The 20,142-nt window shown below is 66.9% G+C and overlaps 1 protein-coding gene across 2 annotated transcripts in view; it reads right to left on the bottom strand.

Annotated features, from left to right (window-relative positions):
- The window catches only part of EML2 (EMAP like 2), a 38,611-nt gene extending 20,311 nt beyond the window's left edge, over positions 1 to 18,300 (bottom strand). The window contains exons 1-3 of one of the 2 annotated variants that reach the window (XM_039510879.1): positions 18,205 to 18,300; positions 8,945 to 9,127; positions 8,238 to 8,370 (exon numbers count right to left, since the gene is read on the bottom strand). In XM_039510879.1, coding sequence (XP_039366813.1) covers positions 8,238 to 8,370; positions 8,945 to 9,101 — 290 coding nt within the window. In that variant the 5' untranslated portion in view covers positions 9,102 to 9,127; positions 18,205 to 18,300. Of the gene's footprint in view, positions 1 to 1,216; positions 1,341 to 8,237; positions 8,371 to 8,944; positions 9,128 to 18,204 lie in introns of those variants that run through there. The other variant, XM_039510880.1, reaches the window with a different exon arrangement.
- Positions 18,301 to 20,142: the final 1,842 nt, after the last annotated feature.

Here is a 20,142-nt window from a genome sequence, read left to right as displayed (position 1 = left end):
CTCTCCCCCACTGCGCCAGCCTGCCCCTCCCCCAGCCAGCCCCACAACTCTTCTCCCACTGCACCAGCCTGCCCTCCCCCTCCCCAGCCAGCCCCACAACTCTCCCCACTGCGCCAGCCTGCCCCTCCCCAGCCAGCCCCACAACTCTTCTCCCACTGCGCCAGCCTGCCCCTCCCCTTCCCCAGCCAGCCCCACAACTCTTCCCCACTGCCCAGCCTGCCCCTCCCCAGCCAGCCCCACAACTCTTCCCCACTGCCCAGCCTGCCCTCCCCAGCCAGCCCCACAACTCTCCCCACTGCGCCATCCTGCCCTCCTCCCCCAGCCAGCCCCACAACTAGCCAGCCCCACAACTCTCCCCACTGCGCCATCCTGCCTCCCCAGCCAGCCCTCCCCTCCCCAGCCAGCCCCACAACTCTTCCCCACTGCACCAGCCTGCCCCTCCCCAGCCAGCCCCACAACTCTCCCCACTGCGCCAGCCTGCCCCTGCCCCTCCCCAGCCAGCCCCACAACTCTCCCTCCCTGCGCCAGCCTGCCCCTCCCCTCCCCAGCCAGCCCCACAACTCTCCCCACTGCGCCAGTCTGCCCTCCCCAGCCAGCCCCACAACTCTTCCCCACTGTGCCAGACAGCCAGCCCCTCCCATCCCTAGCACCTTCCAGCCCCACTGCCCTCCCCTATCCCCATTACACCAGCCTGTGTCATTGCCTCTCTTCTGCCCCACCAGCCTGCCCCCAAGACCCAGACTGTGCCAGCCAGCCCCATAGCCCTCCCGCTGCACCCACTGCCCCACATCATCAACCCCCTCCCCGCACCAGCCTGCCCCACGACCCCTCCCCTACCCACCAGTCTATCCCATCAGCCTGTCCCCCCACTGATCCCCAGTGCACCAACCTGCCCCACAGCCCCCACCGGCCCTTCCCTGCTGCACCAGCTTGGCCTGCTCTCCCCACCTGCCCCACTTCCCCTGCGCACCCTGCCCCACTCCCGACCCCGGCAGTCTCTGGAAAGGCGCACTGGGGCCAGGCCCCGCTGCACCCCGATGGGGGGCGCAGGAGCCTGAGCTCTAACGATGGGGAGATGTGGCTCCCTACAGGCTGCAGGGGCAGCCCGGGGGGGGCCGTGACCCCGCCCGGGGCAGGGAAAGGGAGGGCCCGGGGGCCCATCAAGGAAGCGCGGGCAGGCGGGGGGAGAGGTGGGGGTGCGGGGGGAGGGGGTTACCTGGGGCTGGCCCCGGCCCCTGCCGCTGCCCTTCGCATGGTGCCGGCTGCGCTGTGCTGGGGTCCCGGGCTGCGGGGCGGAGCTGCGGGCCCGGCGCTTCCCGGACGGGCCGAGTCCGGCTCCACCCCCGGGAGGCTGGAAGGGAGCCCCGGCGCGGTCCCTCCTCCCGGCCCGGCTGCAGGGCGGAACGGGACCCCCCGCCCCAGCGCCGGGACCCCGAGTCCCCCCAACGCCCGGATCCCGCCCGGGCCGAGACCCCGGGTCCCCCCAACGCCCGGGTCCCGCCCGGGCCGAGCCCCCGAGTCCCCCCCTAGCGCCGGGACCCCGAGTCCCCCCTACGCCCGGGTCCCCCCCGGGCCGAGACCCCGAGTCCCCCCCTAGCGCCGGGACCCCGAGTCCCCCCAGCACCCGGGACACCCCGGGCCGGGACCCCAAGTCCCCCCAACGCCCGGGTCCCCCCCGGGACGGGACCCCCCCGCACCTGGGTCCCCAAGTCCCCTCAATGCCCGGGTCCCCGCTACAGCGCCAGGACCCCAAGACCCCCCCCCAGCGCCGGGACCCCGAGTCCCCCCAACGCCCGGGTCCGGCCCGGGCCGAGAACCCGAGTCCCCCCCTAGTGCCGGGACCCCGAGTCCCCCCAGCACCCGGGTCCCCCCCGGGCCAGGACCCCAAGTCTCCCCAGCACCCGGGTCCCCGGCCGAGACCCCAAGTCCCCTAACGCCCGGGTCCCCCCCGGGCCGAGACCCCGAGTCCCCCCTAGCGCCGGGACCCCGAGTCCCCCCAACGCCCGGGTCCCCCCCGGGCCGGGACCCCAACTCCCCCAGTACCCGACTCCCCCTAGTGCTGGGACCCCGAGTCCCGCTGAGTACCCCCCCTGGATCCTCCCCAGTGCTCGGATCCTGAGTCACCACCAGCACCCAACCCTCCCCCCGCACTTCCAGCGCTCAGATCCAGAATCAGCGCCAGCCCCTCACAACCCCAGTACACCAGTGCCTGGACCCTGAGTCGCCCCAGTTCCAGGCCTCCCATTCCCCCCCACGCCCCCTGGGTCCCCCCCAGCACCCATCATCCTATTCCCCTCTACCCCCTGGGTCCCTCCCCAAGTGCCTGGACTCCTGCATCCCAAGTCCCCACCCCAGGAGTCCCCTAGTCACCCCCAGCACCTGGACTCTGAGTCATCCCCAGTGCCCGGACTCTGAGTTCCTCCCCAGAATCTGGATCCTGCACCACCCCTAGCGCCCGGCCTCCCGGCCCCGAGTCCACCCCCACAGGCACCCGGACCCTGCATGCCCCCCGGAGCGCCCAGCCTCCCAGTCCCCTCCCTGCCCTGGGTCCCTCCCAGCGCCCAGACCCCAAATCCCCAGCACCTGAACCCTGAGTCACTGCCAGCGCCCAGATCCAGAATTACCCCCAGTCCCTGACAACCCCAGCCCCTCAGCACCCTGAATCCAAGTTCCTCCAGCATCCAGCCTCCCAGTCCCCCCGCCAGCACACGGGTCCCTCCAGCATCCGGCCTCCCAGTCCCCCCGCCAGCACACGGGTCCCTCCAGCATCCGGCCTCCCAGTCCCCCCGCCAGCACACGGGTCCCTCCAGCGTCCGGCCTCCCAGTCCCCCCGCCAGCACACGGGTCCCTCCAGCGTCCGGCCTCCCAGTCCCCCCGCCAGCACACGGGTCCCTCCAGCGTCCGGCCTCCCAGTCCCCCCGCCAGCACACGGGTCTCTCCAACGTCCGGCCTTCCAGTCCCCCCGCCAGCACACGGGTCCCTCCAGCATCCGGCCTCCCAGTCACCCCGCGAGCACACGTGTCCCTCCAGCGTCCAACCTCCCAGTCCCCCCGCCAGCACACGTGTCCCTCCAGCGTCCGACCTTCCAGTCCCCCCGCCAGCACACAGGGCGCTCCAGCAGCCGGCCTCCCAGTCCCCCCCCCAGCACACGGGTCCCTCCAGCGTCCGGCCTTTCAGTCCCCCCGCCAGCACATGTGTCCCTCCAGCATCCAGCCTTCCATTCATCTCCACCCCCTAGTTCCTCCCACTGCCCAGACCCCCGCACCCCCAGCACCTGGACCCCTGCACTCCAAGTCACCCCCAGCCCCCCGGTGCCTGGCCCCTCACAACCCCAGTGCCCCAGCACCTGGCCCCTGAGTCACCGCCAGTGTCCAGACCCTGACTCACCACCAGTCCTGGACCCCCACACCTGGACTCTTAGTCACCCCCAGTGCAAGGCCCCCCACACACATTAAGTCACCCCCAGCCTCCAGTGCCAGCCCTCCAGTGCTGGACCCCACATCCTGAATCACCCCCAGTTTTCAGACCCCCTGCTTCCTGTGTCACCCCAGCCCCCCCCCAGAGCCTGATCCCCATGCTCCAGGTCACCCCCAATTCCAGCCCCCCAATGCTGGCCTTAGTCACCCTAAGTGCTAACCCTCTAGTGCCAGGGATTCTGCTCCCCAAGGAATCCCGACCCCATCCCAAACATGCACCCTGTCCCTCCCATAGTGCTGGCCCGCCCCCACTGCCAGTCACTCCCAGAGCACCCCTACTTCTCTGGACACTCCTAGCAGCAACCCCCCAGTGCTGGGCCCCACCTCCCTGGCCCTCCTGTAGTGCCAGGTCCCCAGGCCCCCAGCCACCCAGTGTCAGGCCCCCCACACCCGTGAGTCACCCCCAAGACCCTCAGACATCCCTAGGGCCAACCCCTCAGTGTCAGGTCTTCCTGGCTCACCCTCAGCCCCCCATCCGTGAACCACCCCTCCCAGAAACCCTCCAATGCCAGGTCCCCAGCACCTTCAGATATCCCTTCTAGACACCTCCAGTGCTGGACCATCCCCACCCCCAGGGCCCCCAGCTCCCCTCAGCCTTAAGTCAGCCAAGGGCTGGGCCCCCAACCCACTGAGCACCCCTAGGCCCATCCCAACCCCCGCAAAGAGCCCCTGGCACCGTCCCTCCAACTCCCCCAGAGTCACACTGGGGCCCGAACCCCAATGCACCCCACCATCCTGACCCTCCCCAGAGCCACCTCACTCCTGAGCTCCCCCAGCCTGGTGCTGGGGCCAGTACCCCACCCGCACAGTCTGCCCTGAACCTGCCCCCCAACACGAACACCAGAGCCAACCTGGCACTGGGTCCCGGCCTCCCCTCGGACGGCCCCAGCTCTGGGGGCTTCACAGAGTCCCAGGAGGGGTTTCTCTCAACCCGTCTGGCCGGGTTGCCCCAGGGCCCATCCCTCTGAGCCTGGCCCACCCCAGTATCCCCGAGCTCAGGCGGGGCCTGGCTCCCAACCCCAATTCCACCCTGCAGCCTGGCTCCGAGCCGCGGGCCTGGCCTGGGGCTCTCCCTCTCTGACCGGCCTGGGTGCCACTGGGTGACTGGCTGGCTGCCCGCCCTGTGCTGGAGCCTGCCCCAGTGCAGCCTTGCCTGCCCAACGCCCCAGCCCAGCCCCACCGGGGGGCTCTGGGAGACAGGTCCCAGGGGTGCTGCCGGCCTGACTGAACCACCCCCTTGCCGCTGAACCCCTTCCAGGGCCAGGCTAGTGCTCTGGGAGCCTTGCAGCGGGGGGGGAGGGGGGGGCTGTCCCCAAAGGGTCTCCCTGGGCATCAGGGCTAGTGCAGGGCGGCTTGGCGCCCTCTAGTGGCTGCAATCCGTGTCTGGCCGCTCTGGGGCCCGATCCTGCAGCTCCGGCGCAGGGCCTCGAGCCGTCAGATCCTGAGGTCGCAGGTTTGGTCCCCGCCGCGTGGTCCAGCAGTGCCGGCGGTTCCTTGGGCGCAGCGCCATGGCACAGCCTAGGTCCTAGCGCGGCGAGGAGGAAGCCCAGCCGGCACTGCCGCTGATAGCAAGGAGGACGCAGGGTTCAGAGCCTGGCAGAGAGGGGTGCAGCCGGGGGCAGGGGCACAGGAGGAAGGGTGGGGTCTGAGACACGTACCCTTCGCGCTGCCCGCTGCAGGAGCTGCTGGACGAGGTGGTGCGGCTCCTCTGCTCTCTGAAACAGTCGCGTCTGAGCGCGGCCGGCCGCTCCAGGGAGGGGCACCTCTGCCCGCTGCAGGAGAGAGAGCATCAGCCAGCCGGAAGGGGGCCAGCCAGGGGGTGGGGGGCAGCCAGCCAGGCAGCAGGGGGCACAGGACATGAGCGTGCAAGAGGCACGGTCGGGGGAGCGAGTGGAAGAGGAGGGGTGAGGGGTGGGCTGAGTACCGGGATGGGGCCGGAGCCCCGTGTCATTGCTGGGGGGCTGCACAGAGGGACTCCCCCATTACAGCTGTGAAGGCGCCGCCCCGTCTGTGTGTGACCAGGCAGCAGGGGCCATGGTGAGACCCGCCTAGGGTGACCAGATGTCCCGATTTTATAGGGACAGTCCCGATTTTTGGGTCTTTTTCTTATATAGGCTCCTATTACCCCCCACCCATGTCCCGATTTTTCACATTTGCTGTCTGGTCACCCTAGACCCGCCCCCACCCGCAGGAGCGACCGGCCGCGGTGGAGGAGCAGCGGGTGCAGCGGGAGAGCAGGCGGCACAAGGCAGGACGTGAGCCCAAGGCTGCTGGCCCCGGGGGGTGCGACAGAAGCCATGCCACAGCGACGGGGGACCTGGGCACGTCAGCGCTGACAGACGGAGACACCCCCCCTCCCCAGCTACACACCATCCCGGAGCCCACACAGCAACCTGCCCCCCCCGCAACACGTGCCGGACACACAGACGTTCCCAGACACACACTGCAGAGATACAGACCCTCCAAAGCTGCTACAGCCCCCCATGCACTGTACATACACAGACAACCCCCCAACCTAGCGCCCCCTGCGCCCGCCTGGGTCCCAGCTACACCCCAGCGTCCGACACGTGCACCCCCGCTCGGCAACCCCCAAACGCTGCCCTTTGTGAGCGGAGAGCCCCCAAGCAGCCGGCTGGCGCCAGGCGGCATTAACCCCTGGAGTACCGGGCGCTGGGTTGCGGGGATGGGGAAGCCGGTGAAACCGAATTTCCCTCCCTCCTGTGGCTGTGGCTGGGGCTGAGAGCACGTGAAGGGGCAGCCTGGCTGGAAACGCAGGCCCAGCCAGGATCACACAGGATCTGCCCCCCCCCCCCCAGGAAGTCGCACGCTGGCTGTGCTGGGAGAGAGCAGCAGGAGCAGCTGTTGTGTGGAGGATTTGGGGCCCACTCCTGCCCCCACCAACTTGGGGGGGGGATGGCGCTGCTCACCCCCATGGGAGCAGGACAGGATGCCAGCTGGGGGTTGTCACCCCCCGCTTGCTGCAGCACCGCCTGGGCGTCTGGAGCTGCTCGGTCGGTTCTAGGCCCATTAGCGGCTGGCCCAGCCCTGCTGCTGCTGCTCCCAGGGGAGCAATGCAGGCTGGGTCTGGAGAGACGGGGAGACCTTCCCCCCACAGCCGTTGGGTGCTCCCAGCGTCTGAGCCCTCATCTGACCAGCCAAACCCCAGCACCTGTACTGCAGCCCCCAGCCCCTCCCGCTGGGCCACGCTGCAGCCCCCAGCCCCTCCCGCTGGGCCACGCTGCAGCCCCCAGCCCGGCCTCCTGGGCCACGCTGCAGCCCCCAGCCCCGCCCGCTGGGCCACGCTGCAGCTCCGAGCCCCGCCCGCTGGGCCACGCTGCAGCCCCAGCCCCTCCCGCTGGGACCACGCTGCAGCCCCCAGCCCCGCCGCTGGGCCACGCTGCAGCCCCAGCCCGCCGCTGGGCCACGCTGCAGCCCCAGCCCCGCCTCGCTGGGCCACGCTGCAGCCCCAGCCCCGCCCCGCTGGGCCACGCTGCAGCCCCAGCCCCTCCCGCTGGGCCACGCTGCAGCCCCAGCCCCGCCCGCAGGCCACGCTGCAGCCCCCAGCCCGGCCTCCTGGGCCACGCTGCAGCCCCCAGCCCTCCCGCTGGGACCACGCTGCAGCCCCCAGCCCCGCCCACTGGGCCACGCTGCAGCCCCCAGCCCGCCTCCTGGGCCACGCTGCAGCCCCAGCCCCGCCCGCTGGGCCACGCTGCAGCCCCAGCCCCGCCCGCTGGGCCACGCTGCAGCCCCTACCCCTGACCGCCGGGCCACGCTGCAGCCCCAGCCCCGCCCGCTGGGCCACGCTGCAGCCCCAGCCCCGCCCGCTGGGCCACGCTGCAGCCCCAGCCCCGCCCGCTGGGCCACGCTGCAGCCCCTACCCTGACCACCGGGCCACGCTGCAGCCCCCAGCCCCGCCCGCTGGGCCATGCTGCAGCTCCTAGCCCCGCCCACTGGGCCATGCTGCAGCCCCTAGCCCCGCCCACTGGGCCATGCTGCAGCCCCCAGCCCCGCCCGCTGGGCCACGCTGCAGCCCCCTACCCCTGACCACCGGGCCATGCTGCAGCTCCCAGCCCCGCCCACTGGGCCACGCTGCAGCCCCCCGCCCGGCCTCCTGGGCCACGCTGCAGCCCCCAGCCCCGCCCACAGGGCCACGCTGCAGCCCCCGCCCGCTGGGCACGCTGCAGCCCCTAGCCCCGCCCACTGGGCCACGCTGCAGCCCCCAGCCCCGCCCACTGGGCCACGCTGCAGCCCCCAGCCCGGCCTCCTGGGCCACGCTGCAGCCCCCAGCCCCGCCCACCGGGCCATGCTGCAGCTCCTAGCCCCGCCCACTGGGCCACGCTGCATCCCCCAGCCCCGCCCACCGGGCCATGCTGCAGCTCCTAGCCCCACCCGCTGGGCCATGCTGCAGCCCCACCCGCTGCACCACGCTGCAGCCCCTAGCCCCGCCCACCGGGCCATGCTGCAGCTCCTAGCCCCGCCCACTGGGTCACACGACAGCCTCTAAACCCTGCCCCATGTTGTACCCCAGCCCTGTAGCACTGCAGCCCCTAGCCCTGCCCCCCAGGCCGTACTGCTGCCCCTAGCCCCCATCTCTGGGGCTGAACTACAGCTCCCCCTTCCCCAGCGCCCTGATGCAGAAGGTTCCTTGCCGCCCAGTGTCCCAAGGGGCTTCCCAGCCCAGGAGGGGAGCGTGGCCTCCGCCCCAGCAGCCATCTCAGCCCCCCACCCTCCAGCGCAGGGTGGGCGGGGCCCAGCGCCTACCTCCTCGCGGCGCCGTGGGCCGGCTCTCTCTTGGGGGACGACGGGGAGGTGGCGTAACCCCCGGATCTCTTCTGCGGCAGGATCCCATTGCTGAGGATGGGCTTGGAGGGCAGTCCCTTGAGCAGCTGGCACACTGCGGGGGTGGGGAGACAGAACGGGGCAGGGGGGGTGTCACTGCTCAGAGCCTCAGCCCTCCCCGGCCCCCCCGATTGCTGGGCTCCCTGGGGGGCTGGCCCCTCCCTGCTGGCTCAGCCTCACAGGCTGTGATGGGCTCGTCCGACAGCCCTCCCCTGCGCCCGGCACGGCCTCAGCCCCAGGGTGCTGGGTGTGGGGAGCGAGGGCAGCGCGAGCCCCGGCTCTGCCCTGGCTTCGAGGACGGCTCCTTTCAGAGCTGCTGATGGGGAAGGGGGCTGCTGCATAGGTGGCAGGGTGGGCCCTGGGGCTGCAGTGCTGCCTGGCCTGACCCAGCTCCCTCGGGGCTCTAAGTCTGAGCTGAGCATGTGGGGCAGCTGAGCCGGTGCAGGGGCTGCCAGATGTTCCCCATGGCAGGGATAGCTTCAAAAGGGGACGACGGTGCTGATTCTGCTCGGATCAGGCTCAGTGAAGCAGGTGACTGGATCCAAGGGAAGCGAGAGGGGCTCTCTGGGAAGAGAGCACCCAGGGTGTGGGTTGAGCAGCCCGGAGGGAGGAGCTCTGCAGCCCGGTACCTTTTGTGGGGCCCTTCCTCTGCAGGCTGAGTCCGTTCTCTTCACAGGCGCTCAGGCGCCGCAGCACGTCGGCCAGCGCCGCCTTCAGCACCTGGATCTCGTCTTCCTGCAGCTGCAGCCGCTGCTCCAGGTACGAGATGCGGTCGTCCACCTCCATCCCGCTGGTGCCTGACAGGTTATCATCTGGGGGGGCAAGCGGAGGGACCGATGAGCCGCTGCCCTGGGATCTGGGCCCCTGCTCCCCCCCAACAGAAATGCCCCCTAGGATCCCCACCCACAGCATAATGTCATCGTCAATGCCCTGGAAGGGGGTGGGGGGAGGAGCTCAGACTCCCAGCTGATGTGAGAGTGCGAGGAGTTGCCGGCTCAGAGGTGGGATCATTTGTATCTGTACCCCAGCCTGTCGCACGGGCCCGGTAAAACATGACGCAGGCTGGACACGAGGGAGCCCTGCAGCCCGGGGAGGGGCACTGAGCTGCCAGCCGGCAGCCTGGGGTCTCTGATGCCAACTCCTCATATTCTGTGCCTATAACTGTAATTGGCACGTGCACCCCACACTTGGCAGCTCTGGGGACCTGTTGGAAAGGAGCATGCAGGGGGGTGCAGCCCCCCAACCTGGCCCTGGGGAGACCCCAGCTGAGATGGGGGAATCTGTCTTGATCGGCAAACGCAGCACGCCTGTGAAGGGGGTGACCCCCATCGGGGGAGGGGGAGACATGGAAGGGGGGACTGGAGGGCAGAGGTTGGGAGGGGAAATCGAGGCTGAATGAGATGGATCCAGTGGAACTGACAACGAGAGGGCAGAGTCCTGGGGATCGGGCTGGAGGGGCTGATCCTGTCCTCGGGGATGGAGGGGGCGATTCTGCCCCAGGGGGATGGAGGGGCTGATCTTGCCCCAGGGGATGGAGGGGGCAATCCTGCCTGGCCCCATGGGGATGGGGGGGTGATTCTGCCCCAGGGGATGGAGGGGGCAATTCTGCTCCATGGGGAGAGGGGGGAATGTTTGTGCCCTGGGGGATGCAGGGGATGATCCTGCCCCAGGGGCAGTGGAGGGGGCGCTCCTGCCCGGGCCTGTGAGGCAGCGGTGGTGGAAGGGGTGAACCGGTGTGAGGTGAACAAGATGAAATTCAATACAGACAAGTGCCAAGCACTTCACTTAGGAAGGAAAAATCCAACACCCAAGTACGAAGTGGGGCCTGGCGGCTACATGGCAGAGCTGCTGGACAGGATCCGGGTTCTAGTGGATCGCAAAATAAATATGAGCCAACAATGGGATGCAGCTGCAGAAAGGGCCAATCTCATTCTGGGATTGCAGGAGTGCAGGTAAGACCCGGGAGGTACAGGCAGTCCTCGACTTTACGACGTTCAAGTTATGATGAACGGCACTTATGATGCTTCTACATTGATACCCTGATTCGACTTACGACTACAGGTTTCGAGTTTACGACACTCAGTCCCGCAATGGAGTAGATTGTGGTTCCGAGTTCCAACGTTCCGACTGACAGAATCATAGAAGATCAGGGTTGGAAGAGTCCAAGCCCCTGCTCAAAGCAGGACCAGCAGCAGGTAAATCATCCCAGCCAGGGCTTTGTCAAGACAGGCCTTAAAAACCTCTAAGGAAGGAGATTCCACCACCTCCCTAGGGAACCCATTCCAGTGCTTCACCACCCTCCTAGTGAAATAGTGTTTCCTAATATCCAACCTAGACCTCCCCCACTGCAACTTGAGACCATCGCTCCTTGTTCTGTCATCTGCCACCACTGAGAACAGCCGAGCTCCATCCTCTTTGGAACCCCCCTTCAGGTAGTTGAATCACTCTTCTTCTACAGACTAAATAACCCCACTTCCCTCAGCCTCTCCTTGTAAGTCATCTGCCCCAGCCCCCTAATCATTTTCTTTGCCCTCCTCTGGACTCTCTCCAATTTGTCCACATCCATTCTGTAGTGGGGGGACCAAAACTGGACGCAATACTCCAGGCGTGGCCTCACCAGTGCCGAATAGAGGGGAATAATCACTTCCCTCCATCTGCTGCCAATGCTCCTACTAATGCAGCCCAATATGCCGTTGGCCTTCTTGGCAACAAGGGCACACTGCTGACTCATATCCAGCTTCTCGTCCACTGTAACCCCCAGGTCCTTTTCTGTAGAACTGCTGCTTAGCCAGTCAGTCCCCAGCCTGTAGCGGTTCATGGGATTCTTCCTTCCTAACTGCAGGACTCAGCACTTGTCCTTGTTGAACCTCATCAGATTTCTTTTGGCCCAATCCTCCAATTTGTCTAGGTCACTCTGGACCCTATCTACCTCTTCCCCCACTTTAGTGTCATCTGTGAACTTGCTGAGGGTGCAATCCATCCCATCATCCAGATCATTGATAAAGATGTTGAACAAAACCGGCCCCAGGACCGACCCCTGATACCGGCTGCCAACTAGACATGGAGCCATTGATCACTACCTGTTGAGCCCGACAATCTAGCCAGCTTTCTATCCACCCTTATAATCCATTCATCCAGCCCATACTTCTTTAACTTGCTGGCAAGAATACTGTGGGAGACCGTATCAAAAGCTTTGCTAAAGTCAAGATATATCACATCCACTGCTTTCCCCATATCCACAGAGCCAGTTATCTCCTCATAGAAGGCAACCAGATTGGTCAGGCATGACTTGCCCTGGTGAATCCATGACTTACAATGCAATTGTAAGGAACTGCCCGTAATTGTCCCGGGAGGGGGGGGGGGGGGTTGCTCAGCTGGAGGGCTGGGCCCAGCTCTGTTTAGGGCTGTTACAGAGCGGACGAGGATCGATTGTTTGCCATGCCCACCAATGGTAGGGCAAGCAGCAGTGGCTTTACGCTGCAGCAAGGGGCTCTAGGGTAGAGATTAGCACAAAATCTCTAACGCTCGGGGGAGTCCAGCTCTGGGACGGACCCCGAGGGAGGTGGGGGGATCCCTGTCACTGGAGGCTTTTAAGACCAGGTCGCACTGACCTCTGCCAGGCTGGACTAGGGTGACTTGCTCCCGCCTCATTGCAGGGGGCCGGATCTGGTGATCTCTGGAGGGCCCTTCCAGCCCCACATTTCTATGGTTCTGTCCTGCCCCATGGCCTGGGGCAGGGGAGCTAATGGCTAGTCCGGGCACAGACCCACACCAGCTGCTCGCTCTGAGGTCCCATTGGATAGCGGCTGCCAGGTGTGCGGCGTGACATGGTGCCCGTCATGGAGGGAGGAGCCTCGGCCCTTCGTTCCTAATCTCAGTTCTCAGTCGGGATTTCGGATCCCCACTACTCGTTCTAGGGAAACACCTGCTCTCTCTGTGGCTGCTAAGGGGACATGATCCCCGCAGCAGCCTCTGCCCAGCCTGGAACGACAGCTCCGAGCAGGCGAGCTGCCCCCCTTCAGTTCCATTGGGCGTTAACTCTGAAACCTGCTGATGACACGTGAATGGTCGTTGGTAGCGATTTCACTGCAGACGCAACAGTCTAGAGGGTTAGTTTGTCAGTGCAGGATGCACTGGCAGATGGACGGGAGGCAACAGCTGGCTACAGGCAGATCTTGCTGGGGGTCGGATGAGGAATTCATCTCCTCCTCCTCCTCACTAAATTTTAAGTCCCCTCCACCTGGCCCAAAATGGGAAGAGAGAGACCCCCCCAACTATAACCCCCTGCTGCTCCATGGATCCCAACCCTGCCCTGGGAACGGAAAGCCCTGATTGTACCCTCCCTGGCCGGCCTGGCACCTTCTATGGGGGCAATTCCAGGCCAGATCCATCCAATCAGGGAGCGACCGGGCCCCTGTCCTGTCCCCAGAGCTATTTCGCTTTGACCTGATAGTCAGCCTTGGTTTCCCATTCTAAACACCACCCCCATGGGCTTTGCACCCCGCCCCCCAGCTGAGCCGCGCCAGGGTCATCCACTGACTCCCCCCACCCCGCGTGTGCCAGGACCCTGTCCTTTGCTGCCAGGCTGCCCCCTCCCCTGCTCGTGGGGCGTCTCCATGGCCCCGTGGGGAGGGCTTTGGCCTTGTGGGGGAGACGCCATCTGTCCCGCTCCCCACCGGGCATGGGACAAGAAATAATCCCGACTCCTGCCCTTCCCCTGCCAGAATCCTGCTGCTCAGTGGGAAGTGCCAGCCCCTCCCTGCTGAGGTTGCTCTGGCCCCACACTCATCGCTCACCCAGCCCTAGGGTCCACAGGCCGGGCAGAGAGCGGCCTCCCTGCACCTGGGACCTCCATGCCAGGAGGGGCCAGATGCTGCGGGGGCACAAAGCTGAAACTGTCCCGCAAGATCTGCCACCCTGAGACAGACAGACACAGAAACCCCCCGGGAGACCCCCAGACACTCAGCTGAGGAGCACCCATGGGCCATGCCCAGCCTAGATGGGAGCACCCATCTGAGCCAGCCTTGCCTGTCCCCGACACCCCCTGGACCGGCCATGCCTGTCCCTGAGCGACTCCCCCCAACCCACCATGCCTGTCCCTGAGCGACTACTCCCAACCCACCATGCCTGTCCTCCCCACCCCGACCAGCCGTGCCTGTCCCTGACACACCCCCGACTGGCCATGCCTGTCCCTGAGCAGCTCCCCCCAACCCACCATGCCTGTCCTCCCCACCCCGACCGGCCATGCCTGTCCCTGAGCGACTACCCCTAACCCACCATGCCTGTCCTCCCCCCTAACTGGCCATGCCTGTCCTCAACACACCCCCCCCCCACACACACACACAGGCCATTCCCACTCCCAAGTGTCCCCGCTCCTGGACTGGCTGTGCCCATCCCCGAGTGCCCCCCGACCGGCCATGCCCATCCTCAAGCTACTGCCCCATGGCTGCTGTGCTCATTTCACGGGAGGGGACTATGATCCCGGCTCATCCTGCCCCAGGGGCGGGAATCTGTCTCTTGCAGGGGCCGTGCCCTGGCTGAGATCAGCGAAATCAGACGCTGACGCCTCCCCAGAACGGGGCAGCCGGGTCCTTGGGACGCCTCCCGGCAGTGACTTTGGCCCCCAGGCAGTGACACCCACAGAGCACGCGAGGGGAGCAGATGGGTGACAAGCGGGGTCAGACCAATGGGCCCAGCTAGCCCAGTCCTGCCCCCCGCCGCCACCCCAGCAGTGGTGGATGGTTGTGGGGGTGGGGGGCATTTCCTTCCTGCCTGAGTGGGGGTAGGTCTGGGCCCTGGCGCCCAGGGGGCGATGGGGCAGGGTGGGGGTTTCTGGCTGGAGACCAGTTCATCTCTCTGCAAGGTCAGGCTCTGCAGAACTTTACAGGTCCCCATCCGCGCCGGAACCAACCCCGCTCCTTCCCCCTCCCCTCTGCAGAGCCCCCTCCTCACTGCCACCCGGTGGGCAGAGCCCGCTAGAGCCTGGCATCCCCCCATCCCCTAGAGATGCTGCCTCCCCAGGGCCCCCATCCCTGGGAGCCCCCCTCGACATGCTGCAGCTCTTTGCAGAGTCAGCCGCAACCCAGGCACTGGGATGGGCACAGGGGCTGACACCCACCTGTTGGGCTGGGAGCCACCCAGGGGCCTCGTGGGGGTAGTCGCTGCCTGCCCCCAGTCCTGCTCCTGGCTTCTGCAGTGGCGGTTCCTCCGTCCCTGCCTGCTCTCTCCTCTGCAATCGTATTTCACTCCTCGGCCCGCCCTCCCTGCAGCATCCCGGCAGCCAGCCCAATGGCAGCCGCCCGCTCCTCTCCGGCTGGCACCGCTCCCGTGGGAACAGCTGGGGCTGGGCTGGGGGCAGCACCGCCCGCCCGCTGCAGCAGCCAGAGTGCCTGAGCTGGGCACCGCTGGGCTCCACCTTGGTCCTGCCCTGGGGGGAATCAACTGCAGAGGGGCCGAGGAGGGGGCCTGGCACTGGGGGCTGGGATGCCAGGCAGCCCAGGGCATAGGAAGGGGCTGGTATGAGAGAGGATGGGGAATGGGCTGTCACTGGAGGGGCAGGCAGGGGAACTGGTGGCCCTGGCACCGGGGAGGGGAGTGCCAGGCACTCCAGGTGCCAGGAGGGAGTGGCTGGTTCCTGGCAGTGGGAAGGGGCAGAGATGGACTAATAGCCGGGTGCTGGAGCCGGGCCAGGGCTCACTTGCACTGCTGCCTAGGGGTGGGGGGCCCATGTGTGCCAGCCAGGGGGTGGCAGCCCCAGAACCGTCTCCTCTGGGGGAAGGTGCCCCCACACCCGGCCAGTTTGCTCTGTAGACCAGGAGGCTGAGGCCAGGCTCCCGGAGACTGGCATTGGTGAGGGGCGCTCCCTCCCCTCGGCTGGGCACAGCAGTGCCCTGGGCCTGGGCACAAAGCCATCAGCCCCCCAGCTAGTCGAGAATGTGGCAGCGTCTCCTCAGTGACCTGGGCTGCGTGAGCCCATCGCCCTGCCCTGCCTCCCTACGCTGGCTGCCCGCAGGCAGGAGACGAGGCCGAGGGCTCGGTCCCGATCCCTGGGGCCTGCGCCCGGGGATTTACAAGAGCCCAAAAGCTCCCGCCCCTCTGGTCCAGGGGGACCTGCCGCCATCTGTGCAGGAGCAGAGCGGCCTTGGAGGCCTGACCCCCAGGAGCTAAGGACCATCCCAGCCCTCCCACCTCCCAGTCTCAGGGGCCCTTCGCTGAGCGGCCGGCACAGAGCAGATGCCATGGGGACAAGCGCGGTAAAGGAACGTGTAAAGGATAGAGCAGCTCTGAGGTGCCCCCTCGGCCAGCCCCATAGCCTCCCCCTCCCTCCCCTGCTCTCCCCACTGCTGGGGCTGGCAGTGCCCCAAGGAGATGGGCAGCGCCGGAGACCTGGCAGAACCCTTCCCCCATCGATCCTGGCTCCAGGCCCGGAGCCCCAGCCCTGGGGAGCCCTGTGCTGGGCACCCCCATGGGCTGCATCACTGCCAGGGAGGTGGGGTAGTATGACAGTGCCAGGCAAATGGCTTCCCCTAGACAAGCACTGGGCGGGGACTGGCATCCTGAGGCCTGGCGCCCTGCGAGCCAGGAGTGGGGGGGCGGGTATTCCCTGTAGGGACCAGGACTGGCCCTATAGACACTGGGATCAGGGAGAGGGGGGTCATATCATGCCCAGGCCCGTCCCCTACTCCAGAGCCTGCTCTGTAGACCCTACTTTGGGTTTGTTGCCATGGGAATCAAGCCAAGGTGCCTGCCCCACCAGAGAGCGGACAGAGCCCCAGAGCCAGCACAGGGGAAATACCCCTGCCTCACACACCATTACACGCCTCCCCTTTTCTCTTGCCCCTGGAGCGTCACCGCGGGGTGGCACCAGGGGGCGCTGTGTTACAGGAGACGCCGCCTTCTGCGGAACAAGGCCAGAGGAGGGTCTGCATGCTAGAGGTGTCTGAAGATGCCAGGACAGGTCACTAAGGATTTAGCCCCAGGATCCTCATCAAATCCCAGCCGCCTGTGCCCCCGCTGCAGTTTCGGCTGGATATGGGTTTCTAGACTTCCTGCCCTGTCCTGTTGTGCAACGGGGCAGGGTGGCTGTTAAATGGTTTGTGCGCCCCACCCCAGAAACAGCCACCACCCAGCAGCAGGTGAGGAATCCCTGTGTACAAGGTCGCTGTCCCCCTCCCCTCCACACAGGCAGCTGCATCTCAGTGTCCGGCCAAGGACCCCTTTCTAAACAGCCCCCACGCCACACCCCAGAGGTGATTGCATCTCAATGCCAGGGGAAGGATCCCTGTAGAGACACTGCAGCCTGTAAAGGGCTTAGAAATGGTGTAAGCCAGGGGTAGGCAACCTATGGCACGCGTGCCGAAGGCAGCACATGAGCTGATTTTCAGTGGCACTCACACTGCCTGGGTCCTGGCCACCGGTCCGGGGGGGCTCTGCATTTTAATTCAATTTTAAATGAAGCTTCTTAAACATTTTAAAAACCTTATTTACCTGACATACAACAACAGTTTAGTTATATGTTATATAGACTTATAGAAAGAGACCTTCTAAAAAACGTTCAAATGTATGACTGGCGCGCGAACCCTTAAATCGGAGGGAATAAATGAAGACTCGGCACAGCACCGCTGAAAGGTTGCCGACCCCTGGTGCAAGCTGAGAAAAGCCATCGAACGGGGCCGAATTGCAATATTCTAATCACAGTGGAGTCTGGGGCAGTGCCAGGCAGCACTAGCTGCACCCTCTGCTCCGCCACTTGGGACCCCGGCAACGGGATCTGGGGGAACCAGGTTACATTGTCCTCAGCAGGATGCGAAAGAACCTAGTGGCTGGCTGGCCCTGCCCAGCATCTTCTCTCCCAGGCTGGCAGCGGATGAGCCCCCACTGTACCCAACAGGGAGGCACTGAGGGTGACGTGCCATCGTGCCAGGGCCAGATGGAATTTCCAGGCTGCTTGGACATGGGCCCTGAGTCCGGCTGGGGAACGGGGGCGCTGCAATCCGCAGAGTTCTGGGGAAAGGCTGGCGAAGGGCACAGGTGCAGCGAGTTTGGTGGATCTCAGACGAGCCCCCCACAGGACGTTTATTCTGGCCGTTAAGCAAAAGCAATCCAGCGTCCAGACAGGATCGGCAATGTGAGATCAGCGCAGGAGAGGGCCCGGGCTGCAACAGCAGTGGAGCTGTGGGTCGGGAGTGAGGGGCACCAGCACAGCTGTGTGCGGGAAGGTTGGAGGGAGCCCCGAGCTGGGATAGCAGGGGGCTGGGGCTCAAGATTGAGGGGCACCCACTGGCAGAGAAGCCCCTTTCTCTACAGCTCTCTGCCCAATGCTGCAAGCAGCTCTGGTGCTGCCCAAGAGCGAATCCTGCCCAAATGCCGTTCTGCCACATCGTCCCCATAAACCTGCCTCCTCTGCGACCCAGCACGTCCCCTACATGCAGGGCAACCCTGGCCCCCTGGAGCACCCGTGGGGTGATGGGGGGACTCACAGCACCGGGTGGATGGATCTGTGCTCCGTGACCTGCACCCACAGCAGGGCAGAAGGGTGCCAGCCCTGGGCACAGCTGGGGGGGGGGTGCTGGTGCCAGCCCCGGCATGGCTGGGTGTGACTGCTGAGGCTGGGGGCTGCAGGGAGCCAGCACTGGACATGGCTGGGGGGGTGCTGGGTGCCAGCCCCGGGCACGGCTCAGGGGGGGGGTGCTGGGTGCCAGCCCCGGGCACGGCTCGGGGGGGGGTGCTGGGGGCCAGCCCCGGGCACGGCTCGGGGGGGGGGTGCTGGGTGCCAGCCCCGGGCACGGCTCGGGGTGCTGGGTGCCAGCCCCGGGCACGGCTCGGGGTGCTGGGTGCCAGCCCCAGCGAGGGGCAGGCTGGACGCGGGGCCCGGATCGCACTAACTCACCGTTGCAGAACTGGAGCAGCGTGCCCGTGTCGTAGGGGCCAGCGCAGCCCGGAGCCCGCTCGGCCCGGCCCGCACCCGGCCCGGCCCGGCCCCGCCGGCCGCCGCCCCCCGCCCCGCGCCTCCCTCCCGGTCCCTCCTGCCTCCCGTTCCCATGGCAACCGCCTTCCTCCTGCATCATCTCTGCCTGGAAGGGGAGACATCGCGGAGCGCCCGCCCCTCTCTCGCCCCGCCCCGAACTCCCTCAGCCCCCATCCTGCCCCAGCCCCATCCTGCCTGCCCCCACCCCTATGCAGTCCGTCCCGCCCCTTCCTGCCCCTGCCCCTCTCAACCCCATGCGGTTTGCCCCCTTAGCTCCGCCCCCGCCAGCCCCGCCCCTCCAGCCCCGGGACCCCTCCCACCCTCTCACCCATCCTTAGCCCCCACTGCCACTGCACCCCGCCTCCCCTCAGTCCCCAACTGAGCTCCCCACCCTTCCTGTCAGCCCCAGAGTCCCCAGGGCGGCTCCCACTCAGCCCCAGGTCTCCCCCGCGTCCCCACTCCCGGCGGGGGGACGGACGGCCAGAACTTAGAGCTGGGGGGTGGGGAGGGGATGCCAGACCAGATGCTGATTGGCGGATTCCCGCCCTCCAGCCCCACTGAGCCCCAAGGGGCAGGGGCCGGTGGGGCGCCAGGTGGGGGCTGGCTTGAGATGCCGCAGGGACCCACCACACTGATTGGAGAGTCACTGGAGAGGCTCCGCCCACCCACCAGTAGCAAATGGGAGGAGCAGCTGGGGGGGAGGTCTGAGGGGGCGGAGTCAAAGGCGAAGGGGCGGAGTCAGCAGGGGCGTGTCAGGTGTCGCCCAGTTTTTGACGCCTTTTCTCTCGCCGATTCCCTTGCTGGGCTTGGTCCCCGTTCCCCCTCAGCCCCTCCCCTCTCAGCCTCCCTCCGCCCCGCCCCTCAGCGCCCTTCAGCCCCTGTTTCCCCTGCATCCCCTTCCCCCCAGCCCCCCTCAGCCCTCCTGCATCCCCCCCAGCTTCAGCTCCCGCTGCATCCCCTCCCCTCAGCCCCCATGCCCCTCAGCCCTCCTGCATCCCCCTCCGCTCCCAGCTTCAGCTCCCCCTGCATCCCCTCCCCCTTCGCCCCCCATGCCCCCCTCAGCCCCCTGCATCCCCCTCAGCTCCCAGCTTCAGCTCCTGCTGCATCCCCTCCCCTCAGCCCCATGCCCCTCAGCCCCTGCATCCCCTCAGCTCCCAGCTTCATCTCCCCTGCATCCCCTCAGCTCCCAGCTTCATCTCCCCTGCATCCCCTCCCCTCAGCCCCTCATGTCCCCTCAGCCCCTGCATCCCCTCAGCTCCCAGCTTCAGCTCCCCTGCATCCCCTCCCCTCAGCCCCATGCCCCCTCAGCCCCTGCATCCCCTCAGCTCCCAGCTTCATCTCCCCTGCATCCCCTCCCCTCAGCCCCCATGCCCCCTCAGCCCCTGCATCCCCTCAGCTCCCAGCTTCATCTCCCCTGCATCCCCTCCCCTCAGCCCCTCATGTCCCCTCAGCCCCTGCATCCCTCAGCTCCCAGCTTCAGCTCCCCTGCATCCCCTCCCCTCAGCCCCCATGCCCCCTCAGCCCCTCCTGCATCCCCTCAGCTCCCAGCTTCAGCTCCCCTGCATCCCCTCCCCTTCAGCCCCCATGCCCACCACAGCCCCCTGCATCCCCCGCAGCTCCCAGCTTCAGCTCCCCTGCATCCTCCCCTTCAGCCCCCATGCCCCTCAGCCCCTGCATCCCCCTCAGCTCCCAGCTTCAGCTCCCCCTGCATCCCCTCCCCCCTCAGCCCCCCATGCCCACCACAGCCCCCTGCATCCCCCTCAGCTCCCAGCTTCAGCTCCCCCTGCATCCCCTCCCCTTCAGCCCCCATGTCCCCTCAGCCCCTGCATCCCCTCAGCTCCCAGCTTCAGCTCCCCTGCA

This window comes from Mauremys reevesii, linkage group 22 (genome assembly GCF_016161935.1).
Source record: "Mauremys reevesii isolate NIE-2019 linkage group 22, ASM1616193v1, whole genome shotgun sequence".
Taxonomy (NCBI): domain Eukaryota; kingdom Metazoa; phylum Chordata; order Testudines; family Geoemydidae; genus Mauremys; species Mauremys reevesii.
Note: the sequence above shows the minus strand (reverse complement) of the source record. Positions and strands in the feature narration are given on the sequence as shown.